Source organism: Manacus candei, unplaced genomic scaffold (assembly GCF_025592945.1).
Source record: "Manacus candei isolate 608988 ecotype Guabito, Panama unplaced genomic scaffold, ASM2559294v1 h1tg000014l, whole genome shotgun sequence".
Lineage (NCBI taxonomy): Eukaryota > Metazoa > Chordata > Aves > Passeriformes > Pipridae > Manacus > Manacus candei.
The window spans coordinates 70,538,506-70,562,891 of NW_026138062.1; the positions used below are offsets into that span (position 1 = coordinate 70,538,506).

Consider the following 24,386-nt stretch of genomic DNA (forward strand, 5'->3'; position numbering starts at 1 on the left):
ACTTAGATTTTACAGAAATCAATCCCACTAAAAAACATCCTTTGGCTTTTTCTTTCATGTTATTTACCATATTTATTTGCAGAACACATTTAACAATTTTTCTCCCCATAAAAATAACTGTGCACTAAAGCAAAGAAATAGGACCTGCAAGGCTCAAAAAAATGCAGGTTGTGGGGCCTCCCGTATCAACTAAACAAAACTGTTTAAAAATAGGTATATTTAATGTTTATTTCACATATAAAATACCTACTCCCTTATTTACAAAATTCACACTTAACCTCTCACTTCTCCCTTTTGGAAAGTCATCCCTATCAGGGAGAAGCTACTCTTAAGCATATTAAGCTTTAGCATATTAAGACTGACATTGATAGACTCTTCTACTATTTTATTTTAACAGAAGAGTACCCAGCTTTGCCCTAAATTATTTACTGCATGATCCCAAAATAAATTCTGTATATGGGAAAAAAAATATGGAAAACCCAGTTATTAACCCTCTGATCAGTACCATAAATAAGGAAAAAATAAAATAAGGAAATAATAAAATAAGGAAAGAAATACATAATAACCTAAAAACCGATAAATAAGAATTATCAGCAGATTAACAGTCATTTCACAGGTAAGGTTTTAGTTTCCTTGCATTTAAAACTAAATTTATGAAAAGAAAAAATACCTACTGGTGTCTGCCTGGCTGCCCACACTGATGTATCTGTCATTTCCAGGAAGGGCTGTTTGGTAGTAAGTTGCCTCCTCTAGCTGGGGAACTTTGGCATTCTTCGCAGTGAGGAAAGCCACAGCCAACTCCAGATTACCATTGCTGTCCTTTAAGCATCAAGAAAGCAAGAAGTGAGAGTCCCCTCGACCTTTTTAAATTTTTCTTTAAGCAAAGGACATCATAAGAAACTTCAAAACAATGACACACTGTACTGTCAGGGAAAATACTGACTAGAAAAGAAAGTTTCCAAACTTGACATATTCTGCATATTTCACTGGTTTTAACCAAAATAAAGATAAAACATCATACAAAAATTTACTTTGTTAGAGTTCTACTTATTTCAGAACAAAAATTAAAGGTCTTGTAAGGTAGGTCAACCTCTCAACAAACATAACCAGCACATTGACAAACCAACACGAACCAGGTGAGTTCTTCTGAAAACCTACCATTTCCTTTTTAAACTGCTTTTGAAGAGCAGTTGTTCACACAACTTACACTGAAGCAACAATTCTCTCTCTTTCTTTATATATATATGTGATTTAAATTACTAAATCCTCATTTACCACGTATAAATGGCTAAAAAGTTCTGCTTTAGGGAGACCAGGCATTTTTTAAATTTTAGATAGATATATAAATATAGGAAAACAGAACAGAGAGACCTGTCATTCTTTACTTGCATCAAAAGAACTCTTCTGTGCTGTAAAAGAAATAACCATGGTTGAAAAAATAGTGAAACAACACCAAATTAGCAATGGGTGGTAATTTCAAGCAGAGTTCTTTATTCTACATACTGAGCTGGGCCTGTGAATGGCAGAAAATAACTACACCTTGACAAGGAAACACTTAATTCTTCAGGAGGTGACTAGCTGTAGTAGCACCAATATAGCTCAAAACACTTTAGATAAAGGTTAGAGGCAAGTCATAACATTTCTATCTTTTCATCTTTGGTCACCTGACTAATTATTATGTCAGTACCAAAAGAGATCAAGGTTCCTTCTAAAGTGAACAAGCCATCATTATTAGCTAATTTTTCTCTCCCTGGAATAAATTCAAGCTGGGAATGGAAATGAAGGAAAAAGAGATAAGAGCAAGAAAGGGTGGGATTTATGGCTTTCATAGGCAGTTCAGAATTAAGATACATTCAGCTACAAGTCAGACACAGTCATCTTACCTTCAGTGCCTGCTGCAGTACCTGGATGTCATTGATACCAGTGATCTCCCTCAGCTGATTTAAAAAGGTTTGCTGGTGCTAAAACAAAAACAGATCATCATAATAAGTTAAGAGCCAAATAACATGAAAAATAACATTGAAAGTATCTCCATATGAGGTTTATGCACTAAAAAGGGGTAGACCTTGGTTACGCAAGCTTGTCTTAGTTTCTGCAACTTGGGCACTTTCGATTCCCAAATGTAAGGGTTTTGGTCGGTTGGTTTTGAGATTCAGTGGGTGTTTTCTTAAACAGAAAAACAGATGATGGGTGAGCTTATGCAGCACAGGTTTAATAAGCCCATATAAAGCCACAGTTGGCCCTCCAAAACAAATAAAACTCCAAAGCTTGGCCTTCGAAGGCAACAGGGAGAGTAGATGACTGAACTCCAACCAAAACCAATTTCTTCAACTCCCATTTACTCTCAACCCCATTATTTCCTTAACATATAGAACTCCCAGCCATTCCAACCACAGAGCCAAGAAATTAATCTTTACTGATCACTGAGGTGTTCTAAGAGGAATACTACAAAAATGTCCATACAGAGTTTCTCGAGGCTGAAGCACAACTTTACAAATCCATCTTAACCACTTTCCTGGGCCAGTTGAATCCAGTTCTCCCAAATTACATCAGCAGTCAGCATCCATGAATGAGTTCAAAGTAACATTTGGAATTGGAAAAGAATAAGAGGTTCTGGTTCTCTTAAAATATTCACTCCATAAGAATCTTGAGGCTTGGTTTTGTTTTGCTTATTTAAATAAAAATCTGGTCCCACCCCTGTTTAGAGCCAAGAGATGATTCACTCTGCTCATGCTCTGGGTATCACATCACAGAAGCAAAAAGCAAGGACTAGGCTGGAACAATCCTTGAACTCCTGTTAAACATTATAACCATCTTAACCATTAAAACCATGAAAACACAGAGGAGACTGACCATTGTTCTATACTAAAAAATTCAATTGTTCCTTTGGCAGATGGGAAGAGGAGAAAAGCTTGGTGGTATTTGCAAGTGGTTTTTCTTTTTTATTCTTTGCCCACCACATCCTGAACTCAAAACAATAATTTCATCTATTAAAGAGAAGGTTTTTGTAAAGTACAGGGTTTTGTTTGTAAGACAAAAAGAGTATTTCCTATCGGGACAAATAAACATTCTCCTGCTACTCTCCAAATTCAATTTAAAATAACAACTATAATTGTCTTGAGGCTACTTCTAAAATACTTATCTTTAAAACGAATTATCTGGAATCAAATATTCAAATACCCTTATTCTCTCCTTATCACAGCTTTGTATAGAGAAGGAAATTAAGAGCTGCCTGAATGCTGAATTCCCTTGTGTGAAATGAACCTGGCAGGCACTACTTCATGCCCTAATAAGTTGAAATAGAAGGCGTATAGTTCAGGATGTTTATGAATTACATATATAATCTTCCCTTCATTTATGATCCTAAGGGACACTGCTAACAGTCCAATTTGCCTTTTTTTTTTTCCTCTTTTCCTTTTAAAACCCCTACTGTTGGCACAAGAAAAGTGAAGTGATGCAGGAAAACAAACTCCCACTCTATCCCCAACCCTCACCCCCCTCGTTTGTTTACTCTGTGCATTTCACTGCACTGTACAAAGCCATGACTTGTTTCCCCTATGAAGTTGCTTTCCTGCCCCTGGGTTTGGCAAGAAGCAAAGAAAAAAAAAAATTGAGTATTTGGGAAAAATAATTACAACAGCATTAAAATTGGCAGGAGCAATTCAAGGGCATGGCAGTAAAGTGGATTTCTTTTTTTTATTTGCCACCAATGTGATGGTTAACAAAACAGAAGATAGTTTCACTATAAATTATTACAACAACAAGTTATAACAGATTTCTGTATCTTCTGCAATATATACAACACTTGGAAAGGCTGACTGAGGGATATTCATTGTTCATAGACACTGGGAAAAGACAGAAGAAACAGTTTACCAACAAACCATCTCTTAGCAGTTCAAAATATTGGCTGTTAATTTATGAGCACAGCTGTGACTTATAAACCTAGACATCTGTAGTTTATATCCACGTTTCAGTATTCCAGTGTCAAGCTGTGGTTCAAGGCCCCCTTACCAAGGACATACACATTTAACAGATCAGAACCGGGCCCAGAGATGCTCTTTTCTCATCAAGAGATGATTTAAGCACCCAATCACACTTCTTTAGAGGCCAAGAGTTCAAGGCAATCAGCTCCAAAATTTCTAACTGGTAATTAAGTGAATAACATGGAGAATCCACAAGCACCCTAGTTAAAAGTGACAGAAATTAAGAGAAAAATTAACAGTTATCCTGAGTATCTCAAGTGAAGATTAACAGCTTTGAGGCATTTGTCTGGTTTAGACATCATTGTTTTTTCAGGTAAATGTGGACGAGTTGATATTAATCTCTAACGGACTTATTTTAAAGGACACAGAAGTTGAAGAATGACAATAGACTTCCCTTTCTAGAAAGAGTATAATTTAAATTATTTCTACCTAACCAACATATTCTCTTAACACCTGCTAACAGACTAACAGGGCTTCAGAAACAATTGTGAAACTGCAGAAGGCAGCTAAAACTTCCTTCACACACCTTCTGAATGGTGGCCTTCTCTTCTACAAACTCACCATCTCCCCTCATCCTTTCAAATTTGACATAACTGTATCATCTTTACTATGTACAGACCTTTCTTGCAACTGGATGTTTAACTTGCCATTATTCTCCTTCCCTGTTATATTGACAATATGTTGTCACACATGAAGCTCTATTTTTTCATTACAAATGACAGAACAGGCAACTATCAAACCCTCTCCTCATTCACCATCAGGAGATGAGATTCAGTTTTCTTTTTGCTTTTCATTTAAGAAGTTTATGAAACACAACTGCACCCATATTCAGAGAGCTTATATTACTTAATTCTTGATGTGACTTTAATTTAGTGCACCTGGACTACTCCACAAAAGTCAAAATGGTTAAAGTTTATTTGTTTTGAATAATATTCCTTTAACACAGCTTATTGTGGCATATATGAAATTTATTTTACTATTATCCACAACTGAAGTATATAGACCCTCAAATGTCCAAAACCATTTACTTAGATACTCTAAACAATTACGATCTTAATTCACTCAAAAGCTTATAAAAAATACCCAAAATAGCTCATCCTACACTAAAACAAAGATAAAAAAATGAAGAAGGCAGCAGACAAGTATTTACAAGTGTTTGAAGTATCTACACTAAGGTATGCTAATTAAATCAGGCCAGTGAGAGAAGATTCAGATCACAACTATAAGTTCTAACACAAATAAGCTGCTGCATGTTTTTTAAGGCAGCTCTTTCACGATTCCCTATTTTTTTGACCTTGCATCAGTAGAGGTTCAAATAATGAATTATAACTCACTGTACTTTAATTCAGTTTAATAAGTAATTTTTCTCTTCAAATGCAGATCCAAAAAGTTCATTCCAACAGAACCAGGTACAACTGCTAGTGCTAAGAATCTACATCAATTCTTTCAAATTTTCCTGTAGCCACTTCTGTTTGCCATCTTACCCTTAAATGTACATGACAGATCCCATAGTTTTTCTACAGCAGAGATCCTCCAGTTTAGTGAGTCAAGACTTCAGGTGTATCTGCAGTGCTATGATATACATGGACACACACATACACACATACTCCATGTAGCTTGAATAGCATTTGACTCAACTCTAAAAAGCCTCCAGGACTCGATCTACATCACCAGACTGTGCTGGTACAGCTGCTACAGGGTAACCCAAATCCTTGGTCAGACAAAGGAGATGGTTCACTGATGCTATGGCTGCCCTGAGATCCAGCTGCTCACATCCCTCAGTCCCACCACATCACGGCAGCAGTCAGTTCCCTGAGGACTTCATGCACGAGCTATTCCCAGCCTTTCCCCTTCCTCTGGCTCCCCGAGGTATGCAGTATGTATCTTCAGGCTTTCAGCTCTTGGAAGATTTTAACTAACAGGAAATTCTCCCATTTTCCTGGATGGAAGCCAGATTTGTGTACTAGGAATGCATGCCCTTATTTCCAATTCTCTCCTTTTTCAGCCATCCCTCCCTTGCTCTCAGGAAATGCCCAATTAAGATTATCTGGTTTATAACCTCACACAATAGCATATTCAGTAGCTGTGCCAGTGTTAGTGAAGCAGAAAAGGATCTACACTGCTATCTGCTTAGGGAGATACTGTGCCCAAATTAGTTCCACGACAGTACTGTAAACTCAGATAACTTCCCAAAATCAGAGCAAAAAGCTAAATCACACGAATGCTTTTTTTGGACAAGGCAAATCTCATAAATTGACTAATTCTGAATTATACTGCAGATAAATTTTGGGGGAAAATTAGCTACCTTTTGATCTGTCTATTTTCTCATCTCTCCAGCTTCTGAAAAAGAGCATGTAAGCTTTGGCTTTATTTATATCAACATCCAAGTACTTGTATTTGCAACACAAGCACTTACAAACTTAGAAGATAAAACAATCCTCTTCAGTTTACAAGCACAAAAAAAGTTGTATGTTTAATAATGAATGAGATAGCCCAACCATTACCAGGAGAAAACAGGACCTACGGCCTCACTATGCAGTTCACATTTCAATAGAACATAATGAAAATGTACTGGGGCCACCAAGTTGATTAGAGGGATGGAGCTCCTCTCCTATGAGCAAAGACTGAGAGAACTGGGGCTGTTCAGCCTGGAGAAGAGGTGGCTTTGGGGTGACCTAATTGCAGCCTTCCAGTACCTGAAGGGAGACTGCAGGAAAGAAGGAAGGAGACTGTTTACAAGGGCCTGGAGTGACAGGACAAGGTGGAATGGCTTCAAACTGAAAGAGGGCAGGTTTAGATTAGACGTTAAGAAAAAAATTTTCACTATGAGGGTGGTGAGGCCCTGTCACAGGTTGCCCAGAGAAGCTGTGGCTGCCCCATCCCTGGAAGTGCTTAAGGCCAGGTTGGATGGGACTTGGAGCAACCTGATCTACCAGAAGGTGTCCCTGCCCATGGCAGGGGGGCTGGAATGAGATATCTTTAAGGTCCCTTCCAAACCCAGGACATTCTATGATTCTGTGATTCTCAAGGGATGAATACTTGTATTAGAGACAAAAAGAGAGAACTGAGAAAATGCAAGTGCTGTGAAGAGCATCTTTACGCAGTCTCTCCACACAAACCCCACTTTACTTTCTGGTGCAACTCCAATTTATAAGAGTTATTTGTTGGAGGAAAACTCAAGTGACATTGCACAAAATATTTCATACTGAAGACAATCCTGAGCTGCAAAGGACCTGCTAATGGTACCACTTGCAGACAAGTAGCTAATAAGCCAGTCTCTTAGTATGATGCTGCTGCAATGAGAACAACACAGAGCTTAGAGGAATGTAATCCTCTATAGAAAGGCTTTAAGTTTCTGCTACAAACAAATAAACAAAAATATTTAACATACAAAGGACAAGCATATTAAAGACCCTCAATTACCACTGAGAATGTCATTTTCTGCCACATTAATCATGTCTCCCAGGAATAGTTAAAAGGCCCACAAACACTGCAGAGCATTATGGCTTCCAGCAACACAGATACATTAACCAGCTTCTAAATAAGCTGTTGGTCAAGTTCCAAATAGGCAAATAAAAACTAACTCCTTCCATGAAGATATTAACTTGAAACACAGGGAAAATACTCTGTCAACTCCAGAAGGCTTTGTTGCATTTCTTGCTCTTACCAGCTCTGTCCTCAAGATTTTTCTCTGTGTATGTGCAGAATAAACATATATAAAATATATACATTAAAAAGTAGGTATATGTATACATATATTTTTTAAAGCAGTGTTTTGCAAGTGCAAAGACCAAGTTAAATCTCTGCAGTGGCTTTAGGGTGTTCATTTTTCCAGTACCTCCTAAAGCACAACGGAACTAGGTTCCCTCGCCCAGCATCTGCTAACTGGGTTTCCTTTTTTTAAGGTCTGAAAAGAGAAACCTCTTACATGACATTGTATCCTCTAAGAAAGTAGGTAAAGGTATATTTTTATACACACACAAATGCAAAATGCACCTCAGCTTTGGCTCGGACAAAAATCACCTGTGGAGAGCAAAGGACATGCACAGAGAGACAGCAGATTTTCAGTCTGGGACTGCTCTGCACAGGCTGCCAAAACCTGCCAATTACAGCAGCAGCTTGTACAAAGTGCAACTGGACTGAGAGCAAAAACTTACTTCAAGGAGGCAAAAGGACACACTGCATGGCAGGAACTTTCAGCCAACCACAGCCTAACCCAAATAAAAGTTTAACAGGGAAAAGGCTTGAATGTATTACTTAGGTGCACACAGGCCTTCCTCAAAAATTAAGTGAAGGACTCTATTTAATCATGGCTTTACAAAACCTATATTCATCCTAAGAAAACACTCAGAATACTCTCACCACATCTCTATGCTTACCATGAGAAATAACAAAGCTGTACAACTTCAACTGAAAATGCTTTAAAGAGTGATTTTTCAATTAATTTCAGTATTTGATATTAAGGATTCTACACAACACAAGATCATGCATTCATGAAAACACTCACTATTCTGAGCCTCATACGTAGCCAAAAAATTCTCATTTACTCTCAACATATAATGCTCAAATTTATCTGTATTCAAGCTAATATTTAAACTTTTTGAAATGAAATTTTAAACAGAAGCTTGAGGAGTTTGGTTTGTATTCTCTCACACTAAATATAAGGCAAACCCACCTCAGACAGTTATACGCATTTACAAAATAACACCCAGAAGTTAAACGTGAGCCAAACCATCACCTGCATGGGGAATACTCTTGCAACGAGCATGAAAACCTGTCAGTTCACAGGGAAACATTAAAATTAGTCTGTGAACTGACTTATGAACAGTGTTGCTTGAGTGAAAAATTGCTTAGTTCCACATTTCTAGCTCTGACTGATAGCTTCTCCAAAAAGACAGCAACAAGATGATAATCAAGAAAGGATAGTAGCCTTAGTACTTACTGAAAACATAAAAGGCGTCAGAAATACAAAATTACAGAGAATTTTAAGGTTTGTATGTTTTAAACCACCATCATCTCTCACACCCTACTCAGCTTCCCAATAGTAATGACAGCAGCTCTAAAATTAATTAACTACAGTAAAGCCAATGAGATCTTGAGTTTCGCTTAACTAGATGCAAGTTAAACTTGGGTTGTATTCACTGGAGCCACCATGGGAAAATTTGCTTCACAAAAATTCCTTTTGATTCTTACATATTTCAGTAACTGTGACAGTAATTAGCAAAAATATCTCAGCTCCGACTCAAATCTGCTGGGGGATTATTTACTGGTGGCAGCAGGAGGGGCCTTTCAAAGGACCAGCACACGTTATCTGAAAACTACATATAAAATTCAGAAGGGTTCCTCCAAAAGCCTTCCCACGGACAACAGCTGGGCAGTACCATGATACCAGTGGTGCTCCAATCTCTGCTCACACGTACATTTTGTTTATAAATATACACATACAGAATTACAGAATGGTTGGGGTTGAAAGGGAGCTCTGAAGATTATCTAATCCAAGCCCCCTGTTAAAGAAGGATACATACACATCTTTCCAATCACTCCTGGCCACTTTCTGTTGTAAAACTTCCCTTCTTAATTTTTTTTTCTTCTGTTCATAGACATTTACCACTATGCCTAAACGTTTAAAATTTAGAGTGTCTGCCCAGGTGGCACCACCAAGACACAAGCATTCTCCTCACAGGAAAGGCTATTGACCAGGGTACAATTTTACTGTGGCCACCATTAAAAGTGCCCAGTCTTGTCTTTCTGAGGTCTAAAACCATGTTGCTATAAGAGCCAGACTAACTCCACGCTTTGAGATGTTTTCCTTTGCATCCCAATCACAGTTTAACCCATCAGGCCAAACACAAGCTCTTCTGGCTCACTTTGAAGCTCTTCACTGTCCTTTCATCACCCATTTATGTCTCTGTGAGGCTAAGGCCTATCTCTCAATTCAAGAGAACAGTTCCACTAGCCAATTCAAATATTTAGCATATTTATGAGGTTGTTTTTCTCCAAAAAGCCATTATGATAGCCTCACCCTGCTCTGCACAATACAGAAGATCTCTCAAGGAAACAACACCAAGCTAGCCCCAAACTTCTCCTCACTCTGCCATTATAACAAAGACAACAACTCTAGGAGCAAACAAACCCACTCTGGGAATTCCAAGTGTCCTCAGACCAGTGGGAACCAATTATCTGCAATACTTACAAACAATAACATTTAAAGGGGCTGTAAAACCACAAGCTGCTTCTGATGAGTCAGCTGCTCTTCCCAGGCTGTAGCTCCTGCCAAGGCTGGCCAGCCCAGGCTGGTGTTGCCAGATGCCACCCGCCCTGGCCACAAGCCACTCCTCCCCTGGAGCCAGCACCACAGCCTGAACCTCCAGTAATCCAGCCCAGGCTCTCAATAAACCACAGAGAGTCACTCTCTGCATTCATTAATTTTCTGTTGCCTTAGGGAGAGCCAGGAGTGAGACAAGGGAGAGAACAAGACAAAGGCTGCACCTATTTCCTCTGGATTAAACTGCTGTGGAGCAGCCTTATGAGAATGAGTTGTTTCTCTGCCATTATTTTAATCCTACTTCTATCCAGTGAGAGAAACCAAGCAGGAGAAAATCCTCCCACAGGTCTCTTCCTACTCAGGCACTATTGCAGAAAACTTACTCCACTAGGAGATGAATTGAAAATTCCCACAGTGAGAGGAATCCGGTGCTCCTGGTGTGCCTCATGGTTACACTCCACACAAATGAATGAGCACACTCAGGCCTGCTCCTGCATGGACCACTCCCTGGTTTAAGTGCTCACATCCAGAAGGATTTCATTTACTGCAGCTGTTAATGGCACAGAGATCAAAGATCCCACTTCACCTCAAACAACTCCGCTACGTGCTCTAGGTAAGTGATACCAGAACGATTTCACAATCGATTTTTCCACACAAAATTCAGAATAGTACAGCATGGGAAATCTTAAATAAAAGTTAAATTGCACTTTTTATAGACAGGTCTGTATTACAAAGAGTCCACTGTATTCAATAGAAGGGAAACATTTGGGCAAAGAGCTCAGCTGTCTGTTTTGAATAGGAAGGAAAAAATCCCCAACTTAATAGAAAGCCTTTCAATAAAGGCTTTTCCGTTTAGTCCAATTAAAAAAATTAGTAACATGATTTCCTAAAGAAACAGACCCTGTGATCACAGAGCGTGCACATACCCAGGCACGTCTGCCCTCCTGTCTCTTGAAAGCAACAACCCCGACAGCCCAAGGCCACCTCAAGCACCTTGGCCTGACCAGAGGGATCCCCAAAACCCTCAGCAGCACCCTGGGCTTCTCCTGCAGCTCAGGCATCCACAGCCTGCTGGTGCCCACTCCTTGGGGTCAAAAGAAGTTAGATGAGACAACACAGGGAGCTTGGGAAGAACAGAGGAGGAGCACCTCCACTCCACTGCAGTGAGGTCTTTCAGAGGTGAATTGACTCAACTGATCACCTCGCTCCAACTGTTAATCCACAGTGCAAGACTACAAGATGAAATTCCATCAGAAAAGTCATGCACTGCTATTTGCAGCATTCAGTAAAATTATTTGATAGCTTATCCTGCCCCCCGCTAATCATTTAAACAGAAATCATGTGAAGAGACACAGGCATTTATCTTGGGGAGCAGGGAGGGAGGTGGGCAGGAAGGGACGCAGGACACAACCCTGCGGAAGAATAAGACTACAGATAACACTAAGTCACCTAAAATCCGGGGCAGTGTTTAACAGGTTGCCTGCAAGGTGTCAGGCTCCCCACAGCAGTTCCAGCTTCTCAGGCGAGACAGCTTTTCCTGGGTCAGGCACCAGGAAGGTGCTGGCACGTGCTGCGTCCCTGCGGAAAGGCCACTGCCACACCGCGGACTGCCGGCCTGTGAAGGTCAGCGAGCAGCTCTCGCTTTCATTAGGTAACAACCTCCACGGACTCAGATGGCATTAGAATTGAAATGAACCTCAAACACAACAGAGACTAGAGTATTTAAAGATGTGGTGAGATTTGTACCAGGGATCAGCATATAATTTTACTACCTCGCAATTAAGGAAATAGTAAATTCAGCATTAGCGCTCCACAGAGGGCAAATGAAATTTTCTAAGCTGGCTTCTTTCAAGGAGAAAGAAAAAAAAACCCGCAAGGTTTAGAATCTTTGGGGGTTTTTAATGGACTTTGAATTACCTTATATTGAAACACACATTTGCCTCAGCTCCCACAGAAAGCTGAACGTGTTATATTCTAATACATTCGGACATGGTCTTGAGAATCCTATGACAACTTTGGTTTATAACCACTATTTGCCATCATTTAGACCTCTCAGTCTTCCCTGTCTTGGTGGTATTGTAGCAGTATCACCAAGAGTGATCTTCTGCCATCACCACATACCTAGCTGAAATTTCACAGGCCTACTTGAGTAAAAGGGGTATGAAGTACTCTTCTAAAAAAACAGTTCACATTTTTGGAAAACAATCTGAAACAAAAAAAAAAAATCTAAATTCCGTGCTTCCTTCCTAAAAAAAAATTAATTCTGCGCTGCCTTTCTAGCAGCAGCATTATGCCAACACATTCCACATCAAACAACAGAGATAATAAGCTCTGATAGAAAAATCTTCAACCCTTTCCTACTCAGTAAGGTCACAAAGCCCTTGGCACCTTCCCGGGCCTCTGACAACACAGCACAGTCTGTGCACTGCACACACCCCCCCACACAAGCACTAGCAGGAGGTAGCACATTTACCAGTCAGCCTTAAATCAGTCCCAGAAAAATCTTCAAGGCAACACACCAAGTTAGCAAGAGCTGGAACTGGTGATGATGGGGAAATCTGTCTTTACCATTAATAAATCCAGAGGTTACAGAGTAGACCAGCAGACTGCACCCAAAAAAGCAGCCCAGTCAGCTTCAGGTAGAGGGACAATTGTGGTCCAGCCAGAGTTGTCACAAGAGACACTTTGTGGCTTTCAGGACCAAGTCCCATAACACACATGCAAGACCAGAGGGAACTTTTAAAAGTTGTCAGTAAGCAGTTAGTTATTTTTTAATTTCCACACAAGTAACGGACTACAGACAGAGAAGACTTAATTCTAGTACCCCATTAAAAAAAAAAAGTTATAAGCTTAGATGCCCTAATTAAAAAAAAACTTCCTGTTACTAGCACCAAATAATTAGAAGTTTCTAACATAAGAAAAGAGTAGCGGGAAAGTCTCTAAACGAAAAGAACATGGTTCTCAAACAGATGAGAAATTACATAAGAGGCATCAGCAGAATTTGAAGAAAATAAGTTGAGAATGGGAAAATAGGTAATACTGAGAAGGGAAACCACAAGCTGTCTATAAAGCTATTTAGCTTAAAAAAAAAATCATATTTACAAGCTTAAAAGCTTTCTCTTGTATGTTTTCCCATGATTTTATATCAAAAACAAAGTAAAAGTTAAAATCTGAAAAATATAGGAATGCTTTCTCAGTCACAACATAAGACTTCTGGGATCTGATAAAATACACAGTATTCAGTCCTCTAACCAGGCTATTTATACCTATGCACTTTGATAAAGTTTTTTTTTTTCTACCCATGCACTTTTGGAAAGTGTTAACAAAAAAAAAAAAAAAAGTACTTTTCCAACAGCTGTAGTCCCAGGAGAAATTTCTTTTTCAAGTAACTAACTTTCAGAGGAATAAAATGAAACCAAAGACAAAAGTGGAGTAGGAATCTTTTCCTGCCATCTCCTCCTCTTTTCAAAAAATGAGGAATGCCATGTGCCTGTGCATACCCAGCCTTTTCCAGCTTCTTACTTCAAAGAACTCTCAAAGTAAACACCTGAATGTAAATTTTTCAGTGGTTATTTCCATGTGGCACTTTTTTTTTCCTGGCTTATCCTAGTAATAACACAGCTAAATTCAACTTCTTGAAATTATTTTTTGTTTTAATTGAAATTTTATTGAAATTCACAAGACTAAGTTTTGGTTTGATAATAAGAATAGACATTTCAGCACAGGTATCTGACTTTCCTTGGAGTCACACAGCTATCACATATAATACCACATGGGAACTCAAGCCTGGCATTTACTGTTCACCAAAAATAATAATCAGCATGAAATACAGCTACACAATTCACAATCCAAAAGTTTTACATCTCAGACTCAGACTCTAAGGGCAAGTGAACATCCTGTTTTCAACGGAGCCCTTTGGATTTCGGGGTACAATACCCATGAAATGATGATATGACAATTAGTAGAAAGAAGCCACAGAGGGATATAATGCCATTATATCACATGAATTCATTTCCACAAATTCTGCCTAGACCACTATACGGTAAAAGGGTCAATTAAATTTAAATAGCTATGGATAATGCCTTGAAAACACTAAAGCCTCTCTGACAAGCTTTTATTAAATACATTATTCTGTCTACATGTGCTTATTGTAAAGCTTAAAAATATGCTTACACCTGATGGCTAAAAAGCTTTTGTCAAGAATATTTTAAGTACAATCTGTATTTGCTTGGCACCTAAACTTTGATAAGCTTGACTGTTGCCAATTAGTTGACACCAGAAACATTTTAAAAGAAATGCTGTTCATCGTATAATTTTTTTTAGCAAGAATCCACCAGCTAAAATAATTCATAAACTAGCTATAAACAAAAGCATCATGTCAAAGCTGTGCATCTCAGAACAAAATCTATTGGAATTTGCATACCAGTATTTCTGCTGTTTTACATACACAACTCTGTGGCAGGCAATGCTTTCAAAGTTAACCTGCTTGCACTCCAGCCTTCAAGCTGTTCCACATCACATGTTTGGTGTTTTTCCACCTCCAATAGTCTTTCTTCAGAGAGCTACATTAAAACTGTGGACACTCAGTGGTGCTACCACTCACAACAGTGCTAAAGTCCCATCATCAGGTAACAACAGATTTCAGGGAAACTCTCACGCTGGTGGCTTTCAACACACTCCTGAATTTCATCTTTTATGGCATAGAAAAGCTAATGACATTTACAAAAGAATGAAAACTAAGAAACCTAACTGAAACAAAATCAGCGGGTTCTTAAATTGCAGGAGTCTAAATAGATTAAGTATTTTCATTGTGATTTTTAAATGCTTGGAATGAATGATGTTATTAAATAAGTGAGGAAAAAATCCCATCATTACAAAGACAAGAACTTACAAAGCCTGCCACAGATGACTGAAGTCACCACAATATCCAGCTCACGACATTTTGTGTCAATCTGTCCTTTGCACCATTTTAAGATCCAGTTCTTCCTTCGTAGCATTTCACGGGAATCTCAACATTGACTCAAAATGTTGCTCAACATTTCATTCATGTTAAAGCCTAAACCCACAGATTCTGCACCACACTCACCAGGAAAATGACTGTGTAGTTCTCTATGTTATAACCACCCCTGTACCAGAAGACACAGCCTGGTAGTCAGCAGAAGGCAACACACCCCCACAGCCATTCCAGAACACAGACCAGGGTACTCGCCTCAAATATTGAGGCAGGGAGCTGTAACCCTCTGCATCAGAGACAGACTTACATTCCCTTTATTCACTTCTGGAAGGTGGAGAGGTAACAGAGCACAAAGGTGGACAGGATCACTCAAGGAGAAGTTTCATGAAAATCTCCCACTAATGGTCTGTAGAGCCCTCAGTTGATTGTGAGTTTTAAATTACTACAGAAATTGAGACAGAGATTTAAACCCGGCAATACAATTATAGAGTGCAAATTTTAATGCTGGAATAAATTAAAATTTTATATTGTGACTGTACTCAACCACAGCATACACTACAGCTGCTCTCCATTCTACCTGCAAGTTTGGCTGAGGTGTGCTGGTAGAATACAGCTTATATATCCAGCACAGTATTAATGTACGGTAATATGGAAAAATCCGATGTGCTGTTCAGAACACACTGTGTTGTCAAATAAAGACTTACAAGTGTTCACAAAAAACAGTAAGAGATGCCATTTGCCAACCTGATGCAGGAAACAGGAAGAAGTACTTCATTTTACTTGGCAGAAAGCCTGAGTTTGTACCATCATGCAAGGTATGCTCTTGCTATCCTGCTCTGCAGGAAAGCATCTCACCACCTCATCTTGACTTCAGCCTCACAGCCTGTCAGCTTTGTCACAGTATTTTCTCCCTTTTTTAATAATAAAAAAAGATAAAGAGTTTATAGAAAACTTTCAACTTGACATAGCTCTACATGCAACTTACTACTGCGATTCACAGTTTTCCTATTAATTACGCTTGACCACCCACTAACCAGAACTTTGGACATATCACAGTCCCAAAGCAAATGGAAGGAATTTCCACCCCACCTGTCACACATTCAGCTCTCTGGCAGAAGTCACACACAGGTCACATTAGTTTCATTGAACTACTGAAACTGAACCCACATTCACTCCAGTCAAGTATTTTCTACTCTTGGCAAATACTGACTCCTCTAACAGCACCCCAGCTGATAAAGTGTAATCACCAGCTAACAGAAGCCATCTCTATTTCCTAACAGGAAGAAAAGGTTGAACTCTACTCTAAAAATCATAAAATCCTTTTGAAATACAATATCACAACAGCCTCCCCTGCATCACTCACCCAGTTCTGTAGCCTGTGATTTGCATCAGGATGCTGCACTGCTCCCCCAAGGCACAAGTCCTGGTGAGAAGCAAGCACCTGCCTCTGGTGAGAAGCTGAATTCTCTCGAATTACAGGTGTTGAGCCAGTGACTAAAGACCATCACACTGGTAACTTAGTCACTGGGGTTTGATGGAGAACTTTAACAAAGCCATCTAAAAAAAACCCAAACAAACAAACAAAAAACAACTACACAAAATAAAAGCAACAGACACAAGCACAAACCTTCATTGTGACTCAGTGCAACCTTTCCCCACTTTAAAATAATCACACTGGTTATCACAAGAGAACTAGAAAGTGAAAGCACTCAGGATACTTTCGTTTCCCAGAAAAGCTGTTCCCACATCTGTGGCTTTCCTACCCAGAGAAAGTAGAAAAGACTTTCCTCTCTCAGTCCAGGTCCCAGTAACACACACACCCCCCTCAGATTTTTAAGAACTCTATTCCACAATAAGTACAGGAAGTTCATAATAAAAAAGACCCCAAACAAACAAAACCAAAAAGTCAGGCCTTTAAAGGAATTTATTCCTACATGAAAAGGCTTAAGTGAAGGCACAGCTCTCAAGCTTTTTGTTTACTTTTTATGCTTTAAAGGAACATCAGGAATGTCGTGTTGGACTCTCAGCTTTTGCCAGATGACCAGCTGGAAACTGCAAATCAGTACCTTCACTACAGAAAGTAAAGGGCAGTAAAACATTAAGGAACCCTGGAAGCACCTCTGGGCACCTCAATAATCCCCCCATCACTGGCACTGCCAGCCAGTGGCTGTAAGGGGGTGACTGATGCAGCTCCCCAAACAGCTCCTGGCATAGGTCATGTGTGAGAGTCAGACACCTCTCAGCTGGTTCTGCAAAGATCTGGGCCCAGCCTGAATAGGCAGCCTCCAAGTCAAGTTTAACAACTCAGCCACTGCACCAGTCCCCAGCATCCAGGACATCCCTCACAATTCACACCACTGAAATTATGGATCAGCTTCTCATGGACTGAATAATCAGGCTGTCGACACTCGGGCAAGTTTGAGGAACAAGAAAAGATTTAGCCAGAAATGGAATAGAATTTCTATCTTTCATTCTTCTTTTTATTACTCTTCAGTTACAAAAGTCCATGAACATCAACTGAATTCACAGAATTAGAGAGATGCTACTTCCAGACCAAACATATCATCTCAGGCACAAGAGTGCAAGAAAAGCAACTGTTCAATTATCCTCCCACTTATCTTTACAAAGCACTTTTAAAAATGAGAAATATTTTTATATTTTGAGACATGGTAATTTATTTTTTTGACCTTTCCATAGAAGCGGATGGGTTTTGTCATCTTTTGTAGATGCTGCTCCTAGCAGTTGTCTTTATAGGGTTATCCTAAAAATATATTGTTGTTGGGGTTTTTTAAGGAATTACTGAAGATATTTTAAAATAATATTACAAAAGGTTACCATAAAAATACATAACCCTTACATTTTCATATCCTGAAACAGTATTTTTCTTTCAAGGCATGGACCAAAATACATTTAAAGACATTATTTCAGACAAATTCTATATGATAGTACTATAGTTGTAAACTCCTGCTACCACAGGACCATTACTGAACTTCTGTGAAAGGTTTTCTGAATGCAACAGGTTTTAGACTGCTATTAAAGGTTTCGGAAACATGCTGATTCATATTATATTATACCAATAAAAAAACCCCTCCAAAATTCAATAGGCTTGCATAGATACAAAAAAAAAAAAATCCAACAACAAAAAAAACCAAACCTTACCACACACACACCCACCTCACACTAAAATCCATGAAAGCAGTCACAAAACCAGAAGGCAATCAGCAGACCAGTCCGACAAGGGCTTTCAAAATCACTTTGAATCACTGACCTTTGCACCTTGCTCTAGCTTTCAGAAAATACCAAGGGGAATCTGTGTCGAAGGTGTAATTAAATTTTTTAAATACAGAACAAGATGCATACATTTAAAAGCATAACTCCAGAGCAATTCAAATGATTTTTAATTACTCAGTAGTTGCTGCAAACACTTTCAGTAAACCAGTGTGGTTATTCTTCTCATCTTGGCCAAAAGAGGTAATAAAGCTTTGGGTACCAGCACTGGCAGGTATAACCCCCCATATTCAAACCCATCTGACACACAGTCAAAACACAGAGATATGTAAACTATCTTCATTCCCTGACCCAGGGTACATTTCTCAGATGCAGGAGGATACCCAGATGTTGGTCACAGGAAAGAGCAGCTCCAGCCATGTGATGAGAGCAGCATCCTGCAGCCTCTGGGATCCAACAAGCACCCACCACCAGGCAACCCTGAACCCAAATATTAAAACACAGAGATTTTAAAGGCTTGGATTTTAAATCCTTAGAAGGTTGCCACCTACTGAGATGGAGAAAAAGAGCACACAATATATCCCAAGATACCTTCCTTGTGTACCAAGCACTTGGTATATATGCTTTGCAATTACTTCCTGCCATTCAGGACTGCATCAACATCTCTACTCCAATTGTTGGAGACAGATAACTGCATCATCTCCTGCATGAAGTGGCTTTTGCTTTCAGGAAAGAAAAGCAGTCAGTGCCATATTATTAGCTAAATCCTTCAATAATAAGTACATCAAAACCATGGGACAAGCAGAGCAGAAGCACACACATAAGCTAGCATAATTTTCTCCTTACTACCCCAAAAAAAGAGTACAGGAGAGGAAGTAAGTAGTATCAGACCTTGCTTTAAGCCAAGCATTATTTCAAGTGGTAAATACCCTTAAAAGTTTGTGCTTCTTTAAAAAAAAGTAAAAAAAATTGAGCTGAGCTGACACACCTAACTTTATTCTACTGTCCTGAGATTACGCTGCCAATGCACTGCTGAATCACAGGTCTGAAATAACAGTGGGTGTGGGAAACCAAAGGACAGATAAAACAGTCTTTAAACCCATCGATCAACCAACACTCGGGCCCTCTCCAGAAGCAGTAGAACTTGATAACACACATTGCTGAGAGGCCAGCTAAGTGTCACCCTATAAAACCCAGCTTCTTCAACCTGCTGTTCCGAGATGGCCATCACAATAATTATCAGAGCTGAGACAACACTGAAACATGTTTGACCTCCCTGCATGGTTACTTTCAATTACTCAAAGAAAAAAATCACCATTTCCCCCAGCCCCTGTTGCTCAACCCTGTGTAAGGGACACTGGCCAAGTGAAGGGTCTGGCAGCACCAGGGCTGCCTGGGAAGGTTTTCCTTCAGGAGGACAATCCGTGCCTGCGTTCACCAGCACTGTAGGACTGCCTGGAGTACAGGGAGTCCCGCAACACACGTGCCTTAGTTCTTCAGCAGCAAACTGCCTGTTAAAAAAAGGACTTGACTGGACAAAAATACAGTGGGACAAAACAAGAAAGTCCTTTCTCTTAACCTCCCAGGCCGTTTACCTTTATTCACATGCTTTAGTCCTCATATGACCATTATCTATAACCTCCAGACACCTAACAATGTCAGAGAAGCACGCAAGAGATGTGAGCAAGGAGAATAGCATGATTAAATATTTGCTTCAGGAAATAAATTACAAGTTTTAATTAGGAGTCAAGATGACCAGTAGAGATGAAAGAAAAAACTTCTCTGGACACGATGCAGCTGCTTTTACTACACGATAAACTAAAGATAGCTTCAGTGGGAAACAGGCTGTTTGTAGTTAGAGCATTTATTAATACAAACCTACGTGTCCAAGTGCTGCTGAAGTTTGACACACACTTCCTGTATGACAGTAAGAAAACATCTGATGAACAATGTTGGGAACCACAGTTCTGAATAAAGTATGCTGATGACTCAGGCATCTCTTGTAAACCCAATATATTTCTATTTGTATGTGGTTTCTTCACGCTAACATAAAATAATCATGACAAACTTTGAGGTCTCCAGAACAAACTCTCATTATTTGTGGAGCTTGGGATTTTCCTCTTTTGAGGGAAGATGGTGGGTTAGTGGTATGGTAGCTTCTCCACTTTTCCTCCATCCGTCAGCTCCCTGAACCTTCAAAATTTTTCTTCTTACATGCAAATAACCTGAACGATGTAAAAAATCGTAACCCAAGTAGCTACTCGTTAGTCTCAATAAGCAATGAGATACTTACTCTGGAATCAGATAATGCTTTTTTGAAAAGTACCCTCAAGATTTACCTTTTCCTCACTCCAGCATGGAATCAGGGTTAAAACAGAAAATCTCTGCCATGAAAAAAAACTTATTTTACACAGTTGCTCTAGATACTTAGAGAAGTGACCACTAGCCATAGATGCTGACTACAACTTTAGAATTATTGCTAACTTTATTTTTTACTGCAGGATGTGTTACCCAGCATCTCCCACAACCCATCTTCAACCACCTTTAAATTTATCCTTGATTTGAAGCTAAAGTAACCCTGAACTACTGACCTACAAGCAGTTCAGCTGAAAACCACATTTCTTCTAATTTAGCTGAAAATTAACATTTCTCCTTCAGGATTATTGACAGAAGGTTCAAACAGGCAGCTCTGCTCAGCGTGCAGGAGGTACTATGTAACTGAGTATCGGATGAGATAATTGCGGGGCATTCAGTAAACCATCAGAAACAGGTTTTATAAAAGGTAAACTTGTTCACAAAAGTTGTCAGATGCACAGCAGCAACTAAGTTTTCAAACATAGAAAGCACATGTAGCAGTAAATCTGCTACATTAATCGGCGAGCACACCTCAACTGAAAACACTTGACTGAGGAAAGAAAATCTGTCCGTGAAGCCCTTGCCTTCCTGCTGAAGCAGCCAAAAATCAGTGCTAACTACCTCCAACTACGATAGCAGTCTTTGCCAGACACGCCTTTCCCTCCAAACGAGCTTCTTGAATGCGAGTTGTACCACTTTAACCAATTACACCTTAATCAGCACATTCCCACTGTCCACTCTTACGACTGCAGCCATTTAACTTCCACACTGACTACACCAAAGCACAAACACCTTTATCCTCTTATAAAAGCTGCACATGCCATTATTAAAAAAATAAATAAAAGTCAGGGAACAGGGCAGCAGTCATATCACTGAACTGTAGAGTTGTGTTAACCAGCAAGTTACCTTTAAAGCATAAAAATTATTGCTTAACAAGCACTGAAATTTAATTTCAGATATTTCTCAACACGGTTCAGTTCACTTAAAGGGACGAAGAGCTTTAGAAGGCATCCTTTTTTTTTTTTTTTTTTTTTCCTGTGACAGAGAAACATTCCCCGCCAAGTCCCGGTCTGCAGGAAGAGACCCGTAAGCGCCGTCATTCCCTTAACCCCGTTCCGCGATGCGCGTTAACACGGGTCCCTAAACGCGGCACTTTTTCACTCCAGCGGGAGAGCGTCACCGGCTGGAAATAGCGTTCACCTTTGGCGGGCGCGGATGCCGGCGCTGCAGGGTCACGCCGGGCACGAGCAGCATCTCCCCGCGGGGAGCTCGCCCGGGACCCCGCGGTGCTCCGGGACACGTCCCGCTCGCCCCCGGCGCTGCCGCCCCGCCCGGCTCCCTGCGAGCGCAACAGGCCCGCCCGGGCCCCGCGGAGCGCGGGGTGTCCCCCGCGGGCAGCGCCGAGCCCGCGGCCGCGCTGGCGGCGGCCCCCGCCGCGGCTCCGCGGCCGCTGGAGCGGCGGGGCCCGGGAGAGGCCGCGGCGCGGGGAAGGCCCGGGAGCGGCTCGGCAGGGGCGGCTGCGCCCCCGGCGCGGGGGGAGCGGCGGGGCCGGGGCGGGCGCGGCCAGGCCCGGGCGCGGCGCGGACGCGACGCGGGGCGCTCGGCGGCCCCAGGGCCGGGCCCCGGCGGGGTCTCACCTTGGCGGCGCCGCCGGGCTGCAGCACGTTCTGCTCCACCGTCATGGCCCCCGCGCGGCTCCCGGCGGCGCCCCGGGCTCGGCGGGCGGCGGCGGCGCCGTGCGGCGGCAGCTGGGCCGGGCCCGGGCTGGGCGAGCGGGGTGGGAGGCGGGGCGGGAGGGGGAGCCCGAGTCACCGCCCGGCGGGCGCAGCGCGGCCCCGCTCCGGCCCCGCTGTCACTCCCGGAGCGCCGAGCGCCACCCCCGGCCCGGCAGCGGCGCCGCCCCGCGCACCTGCCCCGGGCGCAGCCCCCGCCCGGCCCCGTCCCCGCCCCGCCGCACCGCCCGCCTCCATCTTGGGAGCTCCCGGCGGGAGCTCCCGCGGCCGCCCCGCTCCACCCCCGGCCAGGGCTCCGCGCCCCTCGCCCGGCGCAGGGCCGGCCCCGGAGAGGGCCAAGTTTGCCCTGCTCCGGGGGGGGCCGAGGGCAGCGCCGAGCGGCGTTCCGGCTGCGGGAACCCGCGGCTTTCCGTGGGATAGGCGGGGAATTTCTGAGCGGTTCCAGCGCTGTCGCCGCTCGTAGCGACGACAAACCGCAGCACCAAATGAATCACGGAAATCACAGGATTGTTGGGGTTGGAAGGGACCTCTGGAGATCAAGCAGTCCGACCCCTCTGAAAGGGAGGATCACCTGGAGCAGGTGACACAGGAACACATCCAGGTGGTTTTGGAATGTCTCCGGGGGGGAGACTCCATGCCCTCCCTGGGCAGTTCCAGGGCTCTGCCACCCTCCGTGTAAAGAAGCTCTTCCTCGTGTTTTAGATATCCTCATTGATGAGAACTTCTTGTCTTTTAGTTTATGGACATTGCTCCTCATCCTGTCTCTGGGCACTGCTGAAAAGAGTCTGGAACCACTCCCCTGGCACCCACCTTTGAGATACTTATATGCATTAGCGAGATCCCCTCTCAGTCTTCTCGAGACTTAACAGGCCCAGCTCCTGCAGTCTCTGCTCATAAGAGAGATGTTCCAGGCCCCTCATCATCTTTGTGGCCTCCACTGGACCCTCTCCAGTAGCTCCTTGTCTGTCTTTTACTGAGGAGCCCAAAACTGAACACAGTAATGCTGCAGCTTAAAAGCTGCAGGTTGTCCCTCTCCCTGCTGCGGTTTGGCTGGGTTTGACTGGGTGAGCCGTGAGGGAATGGTATTCAGCGTTCAAATTGAACAGGAATGTCCTTAACTGTTTTATTGCTGCCTAAAGTATGGGTAGGGTAGCAGGTTGCAGCAGCCCACAATGAATTTTGGCACCACAGAAAAATGGTATTGGGCAAAAGATTGTCCCTCTGTCACCTTGCCCTGGAGGGTCAAGGAAAGGGCAGGAAAGGACTCTGCTTTGGGCATCAGCTCAAGCAGAGGAAAGCCCACGAGGTCCTGGGCCGGCTGAAATGCATTTGACCAGAAGCAGGTGAAGGGCAGCAGAGGAGCCCACCCCACGTTTTGAGTGCCTGCTCAGTGTATGGTACCTGTGTCCCAGTTACATTTCTAAGGCCAGTGAAGCTTGGTCTGTAGGAAAAGCTGAGGAGAGCAGCACGGTTCTGAGTACCTAAAAAGTACCTAAAAAGCACGAGCTGGTAGCCTAATGCAACAAAATGAATTGTGGATACTGCTCCTCTGTCACAGAGAGCCTCAGCGTTTACGCCTCTATAATTCAATTCCCTCCTTTCCCCACAGTAAAATATGAATCTTTTTAAAACTGAGACTATCAGGTAATAACATCACTGCAAGATCTTGGACTTTAAGTAAAACACGAGCACAGCTCGTGACAACCTACAACTGCTGCCTTATTTCACTGTAGCTTCTGTGCAGGAGATATTGCAATTTGATCAATATTTGCTCTTCTCAGGTTTGTTGCTCATAGATTGTATCACTTTTAATGGTTTGGCCTTTTATGCTGCAATATGAGAGGCGATTTTTAAAATTAATGTTCCCA

General features: G+C 41.8%; 1 protein-coding gene across 3 annotated transcripts in view; it reads right to left on the minus strand.

The window, feature by feature from the left end:
* Nucleotides 1-22,570, minus strand: part of USP25 (ubiquitin specific peptidase 25) — an 88,966-nt gene extending 66,396 nt beyond the window's left edge. Inside the window, exons 1-3 of one of the 3 annotated variants that reach the window (XM_051779590.1) lie at nucleotides 22,423-22,570; nucleotides 1,884-1,961; nucleotides 675-819 (exon numbers count right to left, since the gene is read on the minus strand). In XM_051779590.1, coding sequence (XP_051635550.1) covers nucleotides 675-819; nucleotides 1,884-1,961; nucleotides 22,423-22,467 — 268 coding nt within the window. In that variant the 5' untranslated portion in view covers nucleotides 22,468-22,570. Of the gene's footprint in view, nucleotides 1-674; nucleotides 820-1,883; nucleotides 1,962-22,422 lie in introns of those variants that run through there. The other 2 variants (XM_051779591.1, XM_051779593.1) reach the window with 2 other exon arrangements.
* Nucleotides 22,571-24,386: the final 1,816 nt, after the last annotated feature.